Genomic DNA, 16808 nt, shown 5'->3' on the forward strand with positions numbered 1-16808 from the left:
AATTAAAGCTTCTTACATAGTGTTCATCAAGTCTGTACTATATTGGGGGGGGGTTCTGAGAATGCAGTGTTGTGGTTTTGAAGTGTTTTTGTGGACTTGACGTGGTTTTGTGAGGGCATTAGCTGTTTTTGTTTACAATCTACTATAGATTTAGATATATAGATCAACTCAGGCTTATTAACGCTGGATGAAAAATTAGGTATCACAGCCATAACTACCTAAAAAAGCAATTTTTTAAAGTTATAATGACTTGAACTGGGGCACTGCTGATGCTGTATTATGCCACACACTAAAAGTAAAAGTGAGAAAAATTAGTTATAAGTCGATGGAGAGACTCCCCACAGCAGTCCCGGCCAGATAAGAAAAAAAAAGTGGTGCTCGCAGTGATGAATTACCACGGATGGCGCCGTGCAAACACAGGAAAGTCCGAAAATCACCAGCACTCAGTAGTAAAGATAAATATGTCCCTTTTATTGGACAGAAAACGTCACAGACATCCAAATAAACCGACGTTTCGGGGCCGCGCAGGGTCCCTTCCTCAAGGCAGAAAGATGTTACACATGTAAAATATGTGATATCAGAATACAGTGTCACTGAAACTCGTTGAGGGCATCTGCCAAGCACTGCTATCCACTGCTTAGCAGCAATATATATTTGTCTCTTCTGTCTGTCACAATGTTTGCTAGATATGTCATAGCCACTGCTCAACAGCACAATGTCCCCATCACTGCTGCCTCTCAGCACTTCTTATACATATGTACCATACACTGTCCAGCCATACAGGCAGCAGGGGAATTGTGCAGGTGGACATCAAAAGTGGCGACAGACAGCAGTGACAGGGACATTGTGCAACTGAGCAGTAGATGGTTCATATACATAGGTTGGGGCATAGGTAGGCAATGCTGGCCAGGCAAGGGTAAACATTTTAGCTATAAAGCAGCTGGTTGCCACAGGTTACCCAGCTCTGTGACAGAAATGTAAATGCCCTCCCTTTAGTCCAACATGTTCTGAAAGCTGATAACTGAAATCTGTAATCTATTCTTTGGAATCCTGTTTTTTCAGAATGCAAGACCATTATAATGCAAATATAATTGGAGTCATTTTTTTTCCAGCCAAGGAAAAATTGTGGAAAGCATCAAATACCTGGAAAACTTTATAGAAGTCGCCAAAAGTAGCAATTTATGTCAAAGCTTTGTAGAGACGTGTATTTGCCTTGGAGACATTTTCAATGCAAGAGTAAGTATTGATTCTTTCAATGGTGGATCACTGTGAATAATTACTTTACGGTTTTGTGATATTTAAAGTGAAACTCTAGCTTTGTAAAAAACAAAAAGTCTACTACATATATTACAATCATTTCTGCATCTTTTCTACATACTCCTGCTGGTTTAAATTCTATAACAACCAGTGGCGGACCTAATAACCAAAGGGCCCTGGTGCAAGATTTTATCTTGGGCCCCCCTCCCAATATGGGGGGGGGGGGGGGCGCGGGCCAATAGGTGAAGCTTTCCCAGCTGTTGCAGGGCAGATCGGCATTGCAAATCACATGTGCAGGAGAACTGATCTGCCCTGGAACAGCTGATCGGTCCTGAAATGTCACTTCTCTCCGACTGCGATCTCACATTCCACCGCGCTCACATAGTAATAACAACCTTTTCCTATGGGCTACTGAACTTTTTTAAAATATGAGCTAAGCTTGGTCAGTGCGGATCTTGTGAATCAGTATAGCAAACCACCAATCTGTCTATTTCCTTTACCCGTTTTCCTAGCCCTAGCAGGGAGGGGGGATTTTGAATTTCTCTTCTTATCCTGGGGCTTTGTTAGTATACATGTTGTTTAGCATATAAGGTGGGATTCCATTTGAAGATGTTATCTATATTAAGGAATGCTACAATTTTTTTTCCTAAACCAGTTATTCTGCAACAAGTATTTTCTATCCTATTTGTAGATGTGTCCAATTCTTACTGAACCCTTTAATAAATATGTGGTAACACAAGCTTACACAAGTTTTGAGGAATAAAGACAGGATTATTAAAGCCAAACTCCAACTCTAACACAGATTAAACACATTAATAAGAGTTGTTTTACCTGCCAAAGGATTTGTATTTCCATCCATCCAGCACTGAGATTTACAAAGCTCTTCCCTTTAACACAGCCTTGTGTGGCAGGGCAGGATACTTTATTTTTCCCTGCTGCACTTTAGTTACACTTACAGGTCTTGTCACTCTCCCATTCTGTTAATGGACAGTGAAAAGAAGAAGCAGCACATCTCTGTTAGTACATGAGAAACAAACAACTGAATGACTACTTGTGCTGATTCACCTTCTCCCAGTATGAGCTCCACTGTGCAGTGCATTGAAGAAGAGCTGTGTTAATATGTGTATTTTACATCTGTCCGGAGTTTGGCTTTAAGATACCACTTTCACCCATGTAATTGCTTACCTTATTTTGTTGTTTTGTATGTCTACAAAGTCTTTGCCCACTCTACTTTATCCTATCTAACAAAAATATTGTTTTATGGCATGCTTCCTGTATGTTTTATTCAACTGCAGATTTGCCAATCCAACAAGATTTTATTTTCCAGGCTTCAAACCATATGAAAATTCTTTCCTTATTTCTAATTGTGAGCATATTAAGACTTAAAGGAGAACTATGAGGTGAGTGCTTTTCACTCATCCTCATAGTTCTAGCCGACCTGTGACAATGAGACTGTCACAGGTCGGCTCAGTAGATCGGGAAGTGAGCGAACACATACTGGCGTTCGCTCACTACTCGATCCTGTCACGGCAGAGAGCCGTGACAGGGGAGGGATTGGATTCCCCCCTCCCTGCTCCAATCCTCCAGCGCTGACTGGCGGAACGGACGGGAGAGGGGGCGGGTACAGCTGGCTCTGCCTCTAGATAGGCAGAGCCAGCTGTCACTCACGCAGCTGGGTGGATCCAGACATAATTGTCTGGATCCGTTTCAGCTGCGGCGTCTCAGTATACCGCGAGCCGTAGCTCGCGGTATACTGAGTTTAGGGTAACGGGAGAACGCTAGTATGTGTCCTCCCGTTACCCTTAAGAGAACTATGGGGAAAAGCCCTAACCCCATAGTTCTCCTTTAACAGATTTGAAATATAGTGCTTGATAAGACATATAGGGACCTGGTCGGTTCCAGCTTTTTAAAGACACTGTGGTACTGAAATTCTGTACCCTAAGCATTTAGTCAGATTTAACAAATTGGTAGGCAGGGATTTGAATAAATCACAGTTCAATAATTGATCAATAATTACCATGTATTTATGTAACATATCATGCATTTGTATTGAGTTGGGTGTTGTTAGGAAAGTATGAAGATCATTTAGAGATAATGAATGTTGTATGAGGAACTGAGACACCTAGAGATATAAATGCAGACTTTAACACAGAAAAGCTGACCATCTTTATGGCAGTAGGGACACAGATAGAACCCAAACAGTGACTGCAAAAAAAGAGATTTTAGAGTATTTTTTACCCTAGTTAGTTTTTTAATGTGTCTGTTATATATAGCAGGCACAACTGACATTGCGTGCTTTTTGACAACTGCAGCTTGTATGTGTATTTTGCAAGTTATCTACTGGCTGAGGGTAGAGCGGTGTGTGCAACTGCCTGCCATTTGTGCTGTAGAAGTGGTAATGTTGGTGACTTCTTTGTGTCATTTAATTCCCTGTAGGAAAGAACAGCTTTGAAAAAAGTGCACACACTGCTTTCCTGTTGGTTTAAATGGAAGAGTCACTCTTTGCGGTCTGCTGCTTGACAGCTGGTTAGAGTGTGCTAATTGCCAGTTATGATTATGGCAAGATTAGCCCGTGCTCATGGCATCCTGCTTGCTACTGTTTCCAGCCATGGAAGATTTCAGGATCATGATCCCAGACTGACTTTTGACACAGTATGGGGGCGGACCTGTGATGTTTAAAACCCAAGTGAAAGCAGAAGCAGCTAAAGTTTGTGACATATGGTGTGTGATATGGGTCTTTAAAAGAGCTAAGCTATTTCACCAATTCTTGCTGTTCTCAAGTCCATTAAGATGACCATTGGGGAAAAAAAGCCTTTGATACAAAAAGATAAAAAGGAAAATCTCATTAAGTTAGTCATGGCTGGAATGTCTAGATTATTATAGATTCAGTATATATGAGCAGCACCCTGCAGACAGACTGAGTTTGACAGACCTTTAAAACTCCCTGCATCTCACCTGCTATTAAAGATACATCGAGATATCCAAGAGCTGTAATAGTGTAATTAGTCATTCTGGAATTTGTTCATCATATTCCAGTCCATGCTAACAGATAAACAGCATAAAAATGCATAAATAAAAATTTTAAAAAGCATAAAACTAAAATAAATACAGCGGAAAAGGGCATAATCAAATGTTTCTGTGTATAATACATTATACTATGAAATATTCTGCATTTCTCTTATGTCTCTAGAGTGCAAAAATAAATATCCTATGTGCTACATGTACGTCAGTGCTTTTTAATGAGGTCAGAACAAAATAACCACACACCTCTACAGTACTCTACTGTCACCAGTTGTGCAGAAAATTAATTTACATGGCTAATCCTTTCAAAATGTTGGGGTGGGTGGCTGTGTGTGTGTGTGTGTCATTATCTCTTGTACTTTTAAAGCATTTTCAATTTTGTTTTATATTTTAGGTTGATTGTCATTTTTTTGTGACACTAAACTCAGGAGTTAACCCTTTCACTGGCAAGCCCTGCATTCCACTTTTGACCACAGCTGGCCAGACCATTTTTGCCATTTTTCACCTTTTATTTATATATACAAACCATACATCTCCTGAAAGCACATGAGCGGTAGAATAAAAAGATGGTGCAACTAATTTTGTAGGTCCTGCGATAATTGCACAAATGTTTATCAAATCAATATTAAACCAATAATACACAATTAAATTGATAAAAGCAAACTGAGGAGGCATAGTACTCTTCCCAGTTATTAATCGACAAGGAGCCTCTGTACTGAGTACTCATGTTTATTTTTAAACTGAGAACATAGCGAGCTTGCTATGTCCCCACTCATGAATGAACAGGAAGTGATGTAAACACTTTCTGTTCATTCATAATTGGGGGCATAACTTACTATTTGTTCAGTTATTTACAAATATTCCACATATTTGCAGATCTTCCACCTGGCATCCTGAAGCTTTGTCCTGGAGCACCCCGATCTCCATCCTGATAACAGCTCCCTACTCCCCGCTCAGCATCCTGACTGTCAGAGCTCTCTCCTACACTTCCCCCTAATCCCCTCCCCCCCCGGCTTTAGCAGTCTGTGTCCCCTCCAATCCCTGCTGCCGATACAGGCAAGGGGGAGCAGCTAGGATCGGAGGGGACACAGATCGGAGCATGCAGCCGGCTCCCAAGGGGGAGGAGAGTGGTGCAGAGCGGCAGAACTTGCAGCAGGTGGTGACAGCAGGGGGGGCGGATTTATGTTAAATAGCTGTCATCCGCGTCTTGTCAGCCACTGATGACAGCTATTTATTTACAGGGGATCATCAGGGGGAACCTTCTGCTATAAGTTCATGGTCGCTAAAGCAACCATGAGCTTGTAGTAGTTGGGTGAAAGCCAGCAACGTAAGGCATACTGATGTGGCCAGCTGGAAACTGTTGTGTTCCGCTGTATGCCTTATGTCGTTGGCACAGAAAAGGTTAAATCTTAAAAATACATTCAAGTACCCTAACTATTAACACAAATGTAGCTTATTTGTGTAACACTCAGCTGTACATCCTCAAATCATCTCAGAATTCATGCTGACATTGTACTTCCTTCTGGAGGGTGGCTACTTTTGTTCCCCATGGTCTCTGTGTGTGTTGTAAAGTAGCCACCGCTCCAAGCTTGCTTCCATGATGGACTACAAACTCAAGGTTAGTTTATTAATTTGTATTGAGATTGTAGTCCATTCTAGGAGCGGTGGCTACTTTACAATGCACAGGGACCATGGAAAACAAAAGTAGCCACCCTCCAGAAGGAAGGACAGCTTCAGCATCCATTGAAATATGATTTAAATGATAATAATGGTTTACCTCTGCTGTTTGCTTTATCCTGTTTAACACACTCATTTATGTAATAAGGCATGTTGCAGAGTTCAAACCATTACATGATTTTTGTAAGGATGCTGTGACTGTCACCAACATTCAGTTATATTAAGTTTTTTACTATAACCTCACTGGACAGCAAAAAAAAAGAAGAAAAAAAAAGCACAAAGGCCCAGTCTTGTCATTGAACTTCCTTTGTGCTTCCTATTTCATGCATATAACTACTGACAGCTTTAGTTCCCTTGGTGTCCTTATCACTTGTTATGTTACCAGAGCTTTCAAGGGGAGTTACAGCCTATACTGTACTATGTGATTTCCAATAATACAAACGCAGAAAGCTACTGCTTTGTAATGTATGTGTCGTTAGCTAGTCAGATCTGCTAGGAGATAAAGGATGGAGACCAGTGTTATTGTTATCAGCAGCACAAAAGCAAAACTTGTCTGCTGCACACTATGACATGTTGTACTGCAATAAAAGTAACTTATTACTTGCAATAATTGTTTATTTCAGATGTGTGAGAGATTGCCCAACACAGATTCAAACTGACTCTGCTTGAGCTGCTAGTCCATCAAAATAGAGGAAAAATGTTAGTATTGAGAGGTAGCCTCAGTTACAACAAGTGGTGGCTTATAACCTGTGGCTTGCAATAACCGGGGTTGTTCATACCCCTCAACTGTCCTGAAATGTGAAAACAATTCCCAGGGTCCCACGTATCCAGAAGATGTCCTGGTGCCAATGCTGGGTGCTGGATGGCTCATTCCAGCACCTTGCACTGGTATTTGACAGTCAGTTTGTACACACAAACACAATTTCCTCCTCTACCACCCTGCCTGACTACCTTCCAGTTCCTACTTATACCCTTTTGACCAGATATGTTGTTTCCCAGCACCCCATCGCTTTTTGCGTGTTTATGGTAGGGGGCGGGACAGTACCTCCTTGGGGGAAGAGCAAAGTCCAAGTCTATTCTGATCCTGAGCTGTATCTGCTATGTTGTACAGTACATTACATAGTTCTGACCCCTGCACTGTATACACTATGTTGTACAGTGCGTTTGATAGTTTTGACCTCTAAACTGTATACGCTATGTTGCATGTTACACAGTACTCACCCCTGTACTATATACACTGTGTTGTACATTATATAGTACAGGTCCCTGCACTGCATTCGCTGTATAGCCATGTTGTACGTTACACTGTCCTAACCCCTGCGCTATGTTGCAAGTTACACTTTCACTAAAGTGTTAATTGTCTCATCTGTTGCTGGCTGCTAAGCTAAGTGTTAGCTCTCTCTGTGATCCTTTAGGTCTGTGAGATGCTCAATTATAGCACAGTAATTACGGAGTATTTTGTGGGTATAAGGACAGCAGACTGTGTACAGTATATACAGTATGTAGGCATATACTCTGTTTAACCCCGCTCCTTTAACCACACCCAATATTCATCGCAATTTAGCCACACCCATTTTTGGAGCGCGTAATGCATGTCTTCTCTATCCTAAAGTGTCTTTTAGGATAAGTGTCCCCTAAAGTATGGGGTTGTTACTTTTTAATTAAGAGGTTCAGCTGAGAATTGGAGAAGCTATAAGTAACTAAGAACATGCTTCTTACAGAATAACTGATGTCTGAAAAAAAATGACAGCCATGCAATAGGCAAAAATGGTTACCTTTCTTTTAAAGCTAGAGTGCTTTGCCCTGTGCTTTGGTACATTGTTTATATCCTTTTAGCTCTATGTGGCCAGGACAAACGGGTATAGGTGTATACATACTCTTAGCTGAAGAAAAAGGAGGAGGGGTCTGTTTTAGGCCAACCCATAGTAAACAATGGTCTGCCTGGAACAGACCTACATCAATACTTACTGACAGCATAGGGAGCTTAGAAAATACCATTAAGCTGCTGCAGGCAGGAGTAAGCAGTTCCTCAGTCTCCTCTCTCCCACCGATCAGACTGTAACAATGTAGCTTTGTAGTAAAAGGTGAGATAATGCAGCAGGGAAATGATCTGAATAATCAGACATTTGTGAACACAGTCAAGAACTGTACTGGTACTAGGATTTACATTATACTTTTTCATCAATGAGCATCTCAGTCCAGAAGGTAGATGCTGACCCTACTGTGATCTCTGTAAGTGGTAATAAATACAAGTAAGTGTTGCATTTACGCATTACAAAATGCATTCAACATGAAAAATATATCTCATTCTAAGATCAATGTATCCACCTTATTAAGTAACAACATACAGAAAATTTACTCCTGAATACATAATTTTTGCAAATTAATCATCAAATCAATATGGAAGTTTTGTTAAGATATCAAAAAGTGCAAATTGTAGGAAGAACTTCTGTGGTTCAAAGCCACCGTATAAATCATCAGTAAGTATTAAGTAATTGATCATTAACTTTTTTTGGCTTCCTTGTCAGGGGAACTATGAAAAAGCTTGCCACTATTTTTCTCAAGCCTATGAGGCAGCAGTCAGTTTCGGAGAAATACAGCTGACAGACGAGGCCCAGGTTCATTTCGGCATTGCAAAGGCACACAGGATGATGCTGGCTGTGAGCAGACATACAGAGGCTGCAGATTATGTCAGCATGGAGTACCTGCTGGCATGGAAAAAGAACAGAAGTGACATGTTCAGTGACCCTGCTAACGCTGGTAAGGCTAGTTATGAAACACACAGCAGTTATATACATGCAATGGTTAAGTGATTTACTGTAGCCGCAAATGTTTGTCTAGAATGTTTGCTCTAGCTGATGAACCTGCTTTCATTGCAGTTTCACACTGAATTAAATCTATTACACACTTCCAAGTGCAATATAATGTAATGGAAATCATTACGGTGCCGGCTTCCTTTTGTCAGTAGATTGTGAGGTCAGCGGTAACCATAATGACAGCTCCTTCTTCTAGTGTAAAAAAACACATGGTACGAGTTAATAACGAATGACCTTTAACCAGCTAAGCTGATTTGCATTTACTTCCATAGATAGTAGAGAATGTATTCCTCATCTTATTGGTTGTTGGCAGCAAAATAAAAACTGCAATTATGGCTAAAAAAAAATATTCTGTGGGAACTGGAAGTAATGGTCCCAATTATATACTCTATTAGTACAATTTATGTTATTCATATACATTTGATGACTGGTGCTAAAATACATTTGCTGGCTTAGATATGGCAGGTTACCAATAATGATAGTAAAGAAATATATGGAGCTTCATTTATAGAATATGTTCAGATCGCATAATATGTGTTAAAGAGTCTGTATTGTCAGGTCAAAGATCTCTTTGTGCCAGTAAGTCCCCATTTACACTTAGGTGTACCAGGAATGCACATTGCATTTGCGCATGTTCGTGTCTGTTCTTGTCCTACGTTTTCCACACGTTGCCCATTAATTTCAATGGGTGCCGCACACGTGACAAATGCGGGAAAGTAGCTCACGTAGCAGAGTCTTGTTTTCAAAGACACTTTCCTGTGAATTATCTCTGTGCTGGTTGCCCAGAAAATGCTATTTTGGAAGAGCATGGAACGCTACAAACTTTAGTTTATACTTTTTTTTTTTTACATTTAGTCCACATATACAGGAAAAGGCAGCATAGTACCACCTACCTGTAAAGATGAAACTGCACTGGTTGGCCCTAAAGCGGACCTTTACACTCAAAAATCAAATTCTACCAATGCATCCCTCTATGTATGATGATTACATAGACATGTCAGGTGTAAAATGCTTGAAATGATTGGGAAATACCTACACTTACAGAGCATTCACTTCCTGCTTTGAAAGGTGCGAATAACTTCAATTTGCCAATGCAATGCACACTGGGATTGCCTGTCCCCAACAGAGCACTGCTGGGAAAATAATCTCATCTCATCACGAGATCTCAGGGAAAGGCATTTCCTTCCCTGAGATGATGAGCAGGGTCACATGTCCTAGTCACATGTCTAGTCACATATGCAAGACATTCAGAAAGTGAAAGGAGAGCTGGTAATCTGCCCTTAGTTAACATGGCCACAGTCAGAAGACTTGAAAAGAAAAGAGAAATAAGGTATGCAAAGAGTACAAAGCCGGCAATTATCAAGAAATGTGTTTGTAGATTGTCATTACTAAACATTTCTAACCATGTGTTTGTTGTTGTTTGTAAAGGTATGGGTAATGGTTCACTTTAATGGGGATCAGTACTCTGGCTGAAGAAAAACATTTGGTACTGTATAGAAGATATATGGGAAAATGTCACCAGATGGCAATTTTTTTCTGGCCAATGCAGTGTGTGTTATGTGGCTCCTCATTACTAAATCTACAATTCTTAACATCCAGGTTATGAATCATGTTTGTATCATGGATTTTCTCCTGTCCTTAGCCTCTGTAAGGACTCTGCTTCACTGCTGCCTTCCTTACAATTATTTCGGAACACTGCCAGGAGTTTCACCAAAAGTACAGTTATCCTTTGGCCCTACATCCATTCCTCACCCAGTTAAGGGAACCTCTCATCCCTGCAGCAACCTTCAGATCCCCCTGCCAAAATCTTTTTTCCATTGACCTGAACAGTCAATCACTATACGCTTCTTTGGGACCATCTCCTAAGTGTCCACTGTTTCAGGAGATGGCCGTATAGAATTACATGGGCATTGTACTGAGAGTCACGGAAGTTAAAAGAGATCTAAAGTCAAAACAGTACCAACCTACTGCCTAAAAGAAGTTATGGGACTAGTACAATAATTACCTATAATCCAATAAAGACTCCTTTTTCAGGAACATGTCTTTTTCCACTACTCCAGTTTTCAGTCAAGGGTAAAATGTGAGACGGTGGCACCAGTTGACTGCTCAGGCTGAATCAAAAGATGCATTTATTTTTTCCATCTTTTTGCTGTGACTGTGAAATTTAGAAGCTTATAAATGATTAGCTAATGAAAGCTGAAGGACGTTTTACCCCAAAACAGCATGTCTTACCAGTTTTTCAGCCATCTTTAATAAGGCAACATGACGCTTCCAAAGTGGATTTGAGTTTTTTCATTAAGTATGCAAAATAAGCTTTCTCTATTTTATATCACTGTGGCTTTGGATTGGGGGGTAGTTAATACTTTTGATTCAAAAGATAAAGGACTAAATATAATGTGTATAGAACTTAAGCAAACATTTGAAATTGCAAATGAATTGTCATATTATGAACAAAGGTTGACCCAACCTATTTAATATGTCTAAATGGCACATTTGTACATTACGCTCTATGTTATACATTTTTCTAGTTAGTTGATGATCTACCTGCTTCTTACTAGCCGCAGCCAACTTTTCAATTTATAGACAGCATTTGTCTTTCTAGTGAAAGGAAAGGGAAGGTAAGATCCTGTCTGGACTTGACAAGGCATGCAATACATTGCAGCACTATATCTTCCTAAATAAGACTGTACTTAAAATACAGCCGATATAAATTCTGTGTCTTCACTAAATTAATAAATAATGTCTCAGTGACATATTAATCACATACATGGAATATATGGCATACTTTTTATTAGACAGTTCTGTTTTCTAAATTGAAAAGTAGTTTTTCATGTTGCCTATTTTCCTGAAAAAATAGAATTTGTAATTACTCAATTATAACCTTGCATGGATGCATAATGGTTACAAGTGCTAGTGCTGTGGCTTTTTAATAGAACAAATAAATAAGAGCCTTACAAATCTCATGGTGATATAGAACACCAGCCATTCCTCATGAACTCTTGTAACTGGTGCCTTAAATCACATAACCAAGTTATAATCACTTTGGTACTATAGTTTCACTGACTGGCATACTGAGGGTGATAGTGACATATCATCTTGTCTCAAGGACATAAAAGTAATTAAAACCTTCATTTTTTAAATTTTAATCTATTATTATTATTATACAGGATTTATATAGCGCCAACAGTTTGCGCATCGCTTTACAATCTAAGTAAGACATTACAATTACAATACAATTCAAGACAAGATGGTAAGAAGGGCCCTGCTCGTGAGGGCTCACAGTCTATAACAAAATGAATACCAGAGATGAACAAACTTTAAAAAAATTGCTGCATTGGTGATCTGGCCATTTTCCTCATGGCCAGTTTTAGAGCATACAATCTTTTGTAAATTTACCTATTTGTGAATTTTACCCCTATGGCCTTTTATGGGCTAATCTTTTCTTCTGGCAAAGCAGAGAAAGAAAGTTCTGTGTCACCTCTTTGTGACCTGAACAGTACAAAAGGTCACCAGGTGAATACAATATAGAAGAAAGTGTTTTTTTTTTATAGGAGCGCTAGGGACTTTTTTGTTGTTGATTAACAGTAATATAGGTATTTTGAACCAAGTAGCAAAGCTGGGTATGAGAAAAATGAATTCTCAAAAAACAAACATTATTTAATGTAATGGATACATAGAAATGATATATGACCTTCTTAACTTGGATCTGGTAGAGAGAAAAGAAATAAAGAAATACCAGATTTAAAAAAAAAATAATAATTTTCAAAATATTTTTTTACAGGGTGTGGCAGCGCCATAGTAAATGCATTTTTTTACCTGGACTGTCATTCTTGGACTGAGCAGTAAGGTCAAAACTAAAAAAGCTCAACATCAGCCTACACCTCCACCACCAAATCATCTCACATTCCTAACTGCACCTCCCCTGCATATATAAGCATATATATAAGCATATATACCCTAATTTCAGAAGCATTCCAGACAGTCACTTCATAAGCTTAGTACTCTGCCTCTTCTCCAGCATCAGATAATGGATGGTCCTTAGTGCTGCATAGAATATGCAGCAGCCTGGGCTCACAATGTAATGCTACATAGAACAGCACTCACAAGTTATATTATTGTGGGTGCTTTTCTTTGCAGCAGGCTGCTCGATTCCACTAAAACTAGGGTTGTATCATTGACAGCCTGGGTTCAGAGGAAGTGGTTGAATGTCACTGGGCATCATTCAATCTGGAATGGTCGCTATTGCACAGAGCAGGGTTTCTGCAGGAAATATCACTTGGGACTATATGAGCATTGCAGCAAGTGCTGCATTTTTTATTTCCATGTGAAATTTAAAATGCATACCTATAGATTTGTACACTTTACTTTATATTTCAGAAAAAAAGAAAAGTGTTTGGAGGCTGGTCAGTTTTTGAGAAAACCTTTCATGATCGAAGTTTAGGGTTGTTGTGTTGCACGCAAGACAAACATTAAACTAGTCTTGAATCAGATAATTTTGCCACTATAGCTTACAGCTTCATATGCTGTGTTGGACAATCACAGTAGGGACAATCCTGTGCTGCTGAGAAGTTAAAAAACAGTGGAAGGCAACATGGGGAGCCCAACAAACGATTCCATTAAATATTGGTATTTGCACTGATATTTTCATCTGGAATGAAGCCCTGTTTGCAAAATTCACTTGATTTCAACTTAAAATCTAACGGGGTTATTCACTAAAGAGCCGAAGGATCCAGCCGAAGCTTCGGCTGATCCTTCGGCTCTTTTCGGCCGCCTCAGCCATTTGGTTCAGCCGAAGGTGGCCGAGCGGCTCAGCCGAGCCAAAGTAACAGCCGAAGCGGGGGAGAAGGGCCAGCCCGTTCTACCCTGAAATGACAGCTGTAGAGCTGTCTTTTTTTCTTCTTTAAAAAATTATTTATTTTTTATTTTCCTATTTATTTTAAAAAAAAATTAAATCAACTTTTTTTTTTCACTCCTCATTTTTTTTCATTCTTGGAGGTACGGAGCAGAATACCTAAGCCGAATGCGGCTCAGCGGCATTCAGCTTTTCACTGAAGCCAGTTTGGCCCCTATGAGAATAAGCCGAACAGCAGCAAGTAGACTGCCGGAGGTTCATCTCAGCCGATCCAGATGATGGAGTCGAACGTGTTCTTCACTTTTGCTTAGCCGAGCAGTTGAGCCTGAAATCAGCCGTACTGATATAAAGTAAATAGCCAGACAGCGTTCGGCTCTGTTCACTTCGGCTCGGTTATTCACTCGGCTGCCTTCTGCAGCTTTGTGAAGGTCTTTGATTGCTCAACTACGGAAGGGACCAAAGGAGGTGCTTGTTTATCATACAGAAAGTATTTTTGAGTGTGAGGTAATGAATACCTAGTACATATATTCATACAGCTCAAGATGTTTGCCACTGGATCTGGACAAGACACACAGCATCACTTATAGTATCCTGATGTCAGTCTTCAAAATGAACTTAAATTAAGCTTAGCAGTGTGAATTTAATTTTTCTGAAGCCCTGAAGAAGGGGAAACTTTGGTCCCCTGAAACATATTGGCTGTTAGGTGCTCCTCGCCTTATACATATATGTATAATATGCATTATATATGTACAAATATGGCACTTTTTTTAATAACTGATAATAGAATATAAAATAAGTTATAGAATTATACAATTTGACAGAATTTGACAGAATAGTCTGTAGTCAGTTCTTAGCAGGAAGAGCTCAACTTGTGCATCTGTGTCTGTCAGTGCATTTACTGTAGAGGGAATAGAAGGGATAGGTATAATCACATAGTTAACCAGATTGAAAAAAGCACATCTATCTAACTGTCTTACAAATTCCAGCAGCTTTAAAGCTGTAGTGCACTGTAAGTAGAACAGGATTTCATATTTTATTGGTTAAAAAATACAGTTTACTTAATACCTACTTTTTTCATGTTTCCTGTGCAGTCTTTGTAATAACTTCATTTGGATTTGTGCATGTTAGCAGCGCCTAAACATTACAGTGACAGAATGCGCCAGTACTCTGTGTGTTAGCATGGCTGCTTGTAGTGCAATTCTAGAGTGTGCAGGAAAGGATAAAAACACCACAGCTTAATTGAGTAAGCACTGTCACCCTAGTAAAGGAAATGCCTGTGGCTACACCTTGCTGCTATGATTTCACTGAAAGCAGAACATAAAAAAACGATTAAACTTTTTGACAAAACAAGAAGATGTTTTACACACATATTTGTTTTAAGTGTTTGGTTTTAGATACACTTTGACAGAATATATTCTAGATAGTGTGAGATAACTTCATAGCATGGATAACTATAATTTTACATAAAATATATAACATGTTAAAGGGTTTTTGCATGCTATAATTTCCCTCGTAAATTTACATGCAAATGTGATATTCATAAAATGATAAATAGATAGAAATATTATATTTTAATATAATTGCCCTGATTGTGTTTGTTTACATAAAGATAAATATAAATGATAAAAATAGATAAATAAATAGATAGATAGATAGATAGATAGATAGATAGATAGATAGATAGATAGATAGATAGATAGATAGAAAAATAGCAGATCTATAAATTTAAGTTAACATACAGCTTTCCATATTTTAACTCTTTAAATTTAAGAATTTGTAAACATTCAGTCAGATGTAATGTCTCCTATCTATCTATCTATCTATCTATCTATCTATTTTGATCTGTTTATCTTTTTCTTTATGTAAACACACACAATCATTATTAAAATATAGTATTTATAGGTATTATACTGAAGTAATGCATATAATGTAGCACTTAAATGTATTCTACAAGTTATATTTTTTTTTGCTGTGTAGATCATCGCACAAGACATATACTTGCTGGGATTGCTTCAGCTTTGTATTCTGTACATAAAGTAGCTAGCACGGCCATTGTGGAGTGGAAAACACAGGGTTAAGGAGCTGCATTTGAGTCAGTATTCAGTTGACTTGTTATGTAGGGAGAGATTGGCTAATGACTTGTAGGTACTCAGCGCTCAGGTCTCTCAGGTGGCTTCATTCGACCAGTTTCAGCAGAATGATGAAAAGATTGAGATAAAATAAACTGACAGTTGCTACTCATTGCAAGCAGCAAGCAGTACCCCAGCAGCTGAGACCCTAGGAGCCCTCTTTCTTAAACAAAGGCTTTTTGCACTGCAGTAAGCAATGAACTCCAAAATAAAATAAAAAAAAGATTGAACAGATTGGCAGCTGGTGGCCGAGGGAGGAGGGAAAGTTTGGAAACTGGGAAACACAGCAATTGTTGGCTAATTAGAAGCCATTCCCACCTACTTAATACCAACCCATTAAGCAGAATGCACTTTTCATCTTGCCTTCACTGTTGCACATGACATTATACTCTAATCAATACCCACCCACTGGCTGCTTCAGTGCCCACAAATGAATACATTGCAGTTCAAGAATGCAGTAATTGAGTTGGGACAAAAAGCACCACGGCTTATACAGACTCCCTCCATTTCTGAAGATACCAGTGTAGCACTTGAAAAGCATAGATACAAAATCAGTATCCTGTGCTGCAAAGTGGCAGATAGGGAGCAGCTGTTATGAGCAAGAGAGATTGCAGTGCTGTGATTCAACCCAGAGAAAAAAGTTTGAACTTTATGAATTAAGATAAAAGTGGAAGGTTTGTCAGTACCCTGTGACTAACGTCCCAAAACTGTTTATGGTTTTGCTTATGGGGGGAAAAGGCGATTGTGGGCACAGAATTGTTATTCACTCAGTAGTTATATTAACACCTTGGTTGCACTTTCTTGTATTTTAAAGCTAAGGAATTTTAAAAGCAAATTTTTATTAAAATAATGCTTTCATACATTTCCCACTAGTATAATTAAGCAAAAAAAACATGTCATCTTCTATTGTTCTAGTTCTAAAACAATGTTACCCCTACAAACATGCATATACCAAAACTAAAGAAAGTAAATTTCACCGGCGCCAGCGCCTGCGACTGCTTATGGACAAATACACTCAGAGGCAGCTCCCACTGGTCAGGGTAACCGGCATACTAT

The 16808-nt window shown here is 39.1% G+C and overlaps 1 protein-coding gene across 1 annotated transcript in view; it reads left to right on the top strand.

Moving 5' to 3' along the window:
• The window catches only part of TTC29 (tetratricopeptide repeat domain 29), a 178052-nt gene that overhangs the window by 129026 nt on the left and 32218 nt on the right, over window positions 1-16808 (top strand). The window contains exons 8-9 of the mRNA XM_018552971.1: window positions 1113-1236; window positions 8484-8715. Of these exons, the coding sequence (XP_018408473.1) occupies window positions 1113-1236; window positions 8484-8715 (356 nt within the window). The remainder of the gene's footprint in view (window positions 1-1112; window positions 1237-8483; window positions 8716-16808) is intronic.

The sequence above is a fragment of the Nanorana parkeri genome, unplaced genomic scaffold (genome assembly GCF_000935625.1).
Source record: "Nanorana parkeri isolate BGI_ZX_2015 unplaced genomic scaffold, ASM93562v1 scaffold104, whole genome shotgun sequence".
In the NCBI taxonomy this organism is placed as follows: domain Eukaryota; kingdom Metazoa; phylum Chordata; class Amphibia; order Anura; family Dicroglossidae; genus Nanorana; species Nanorana parkeri.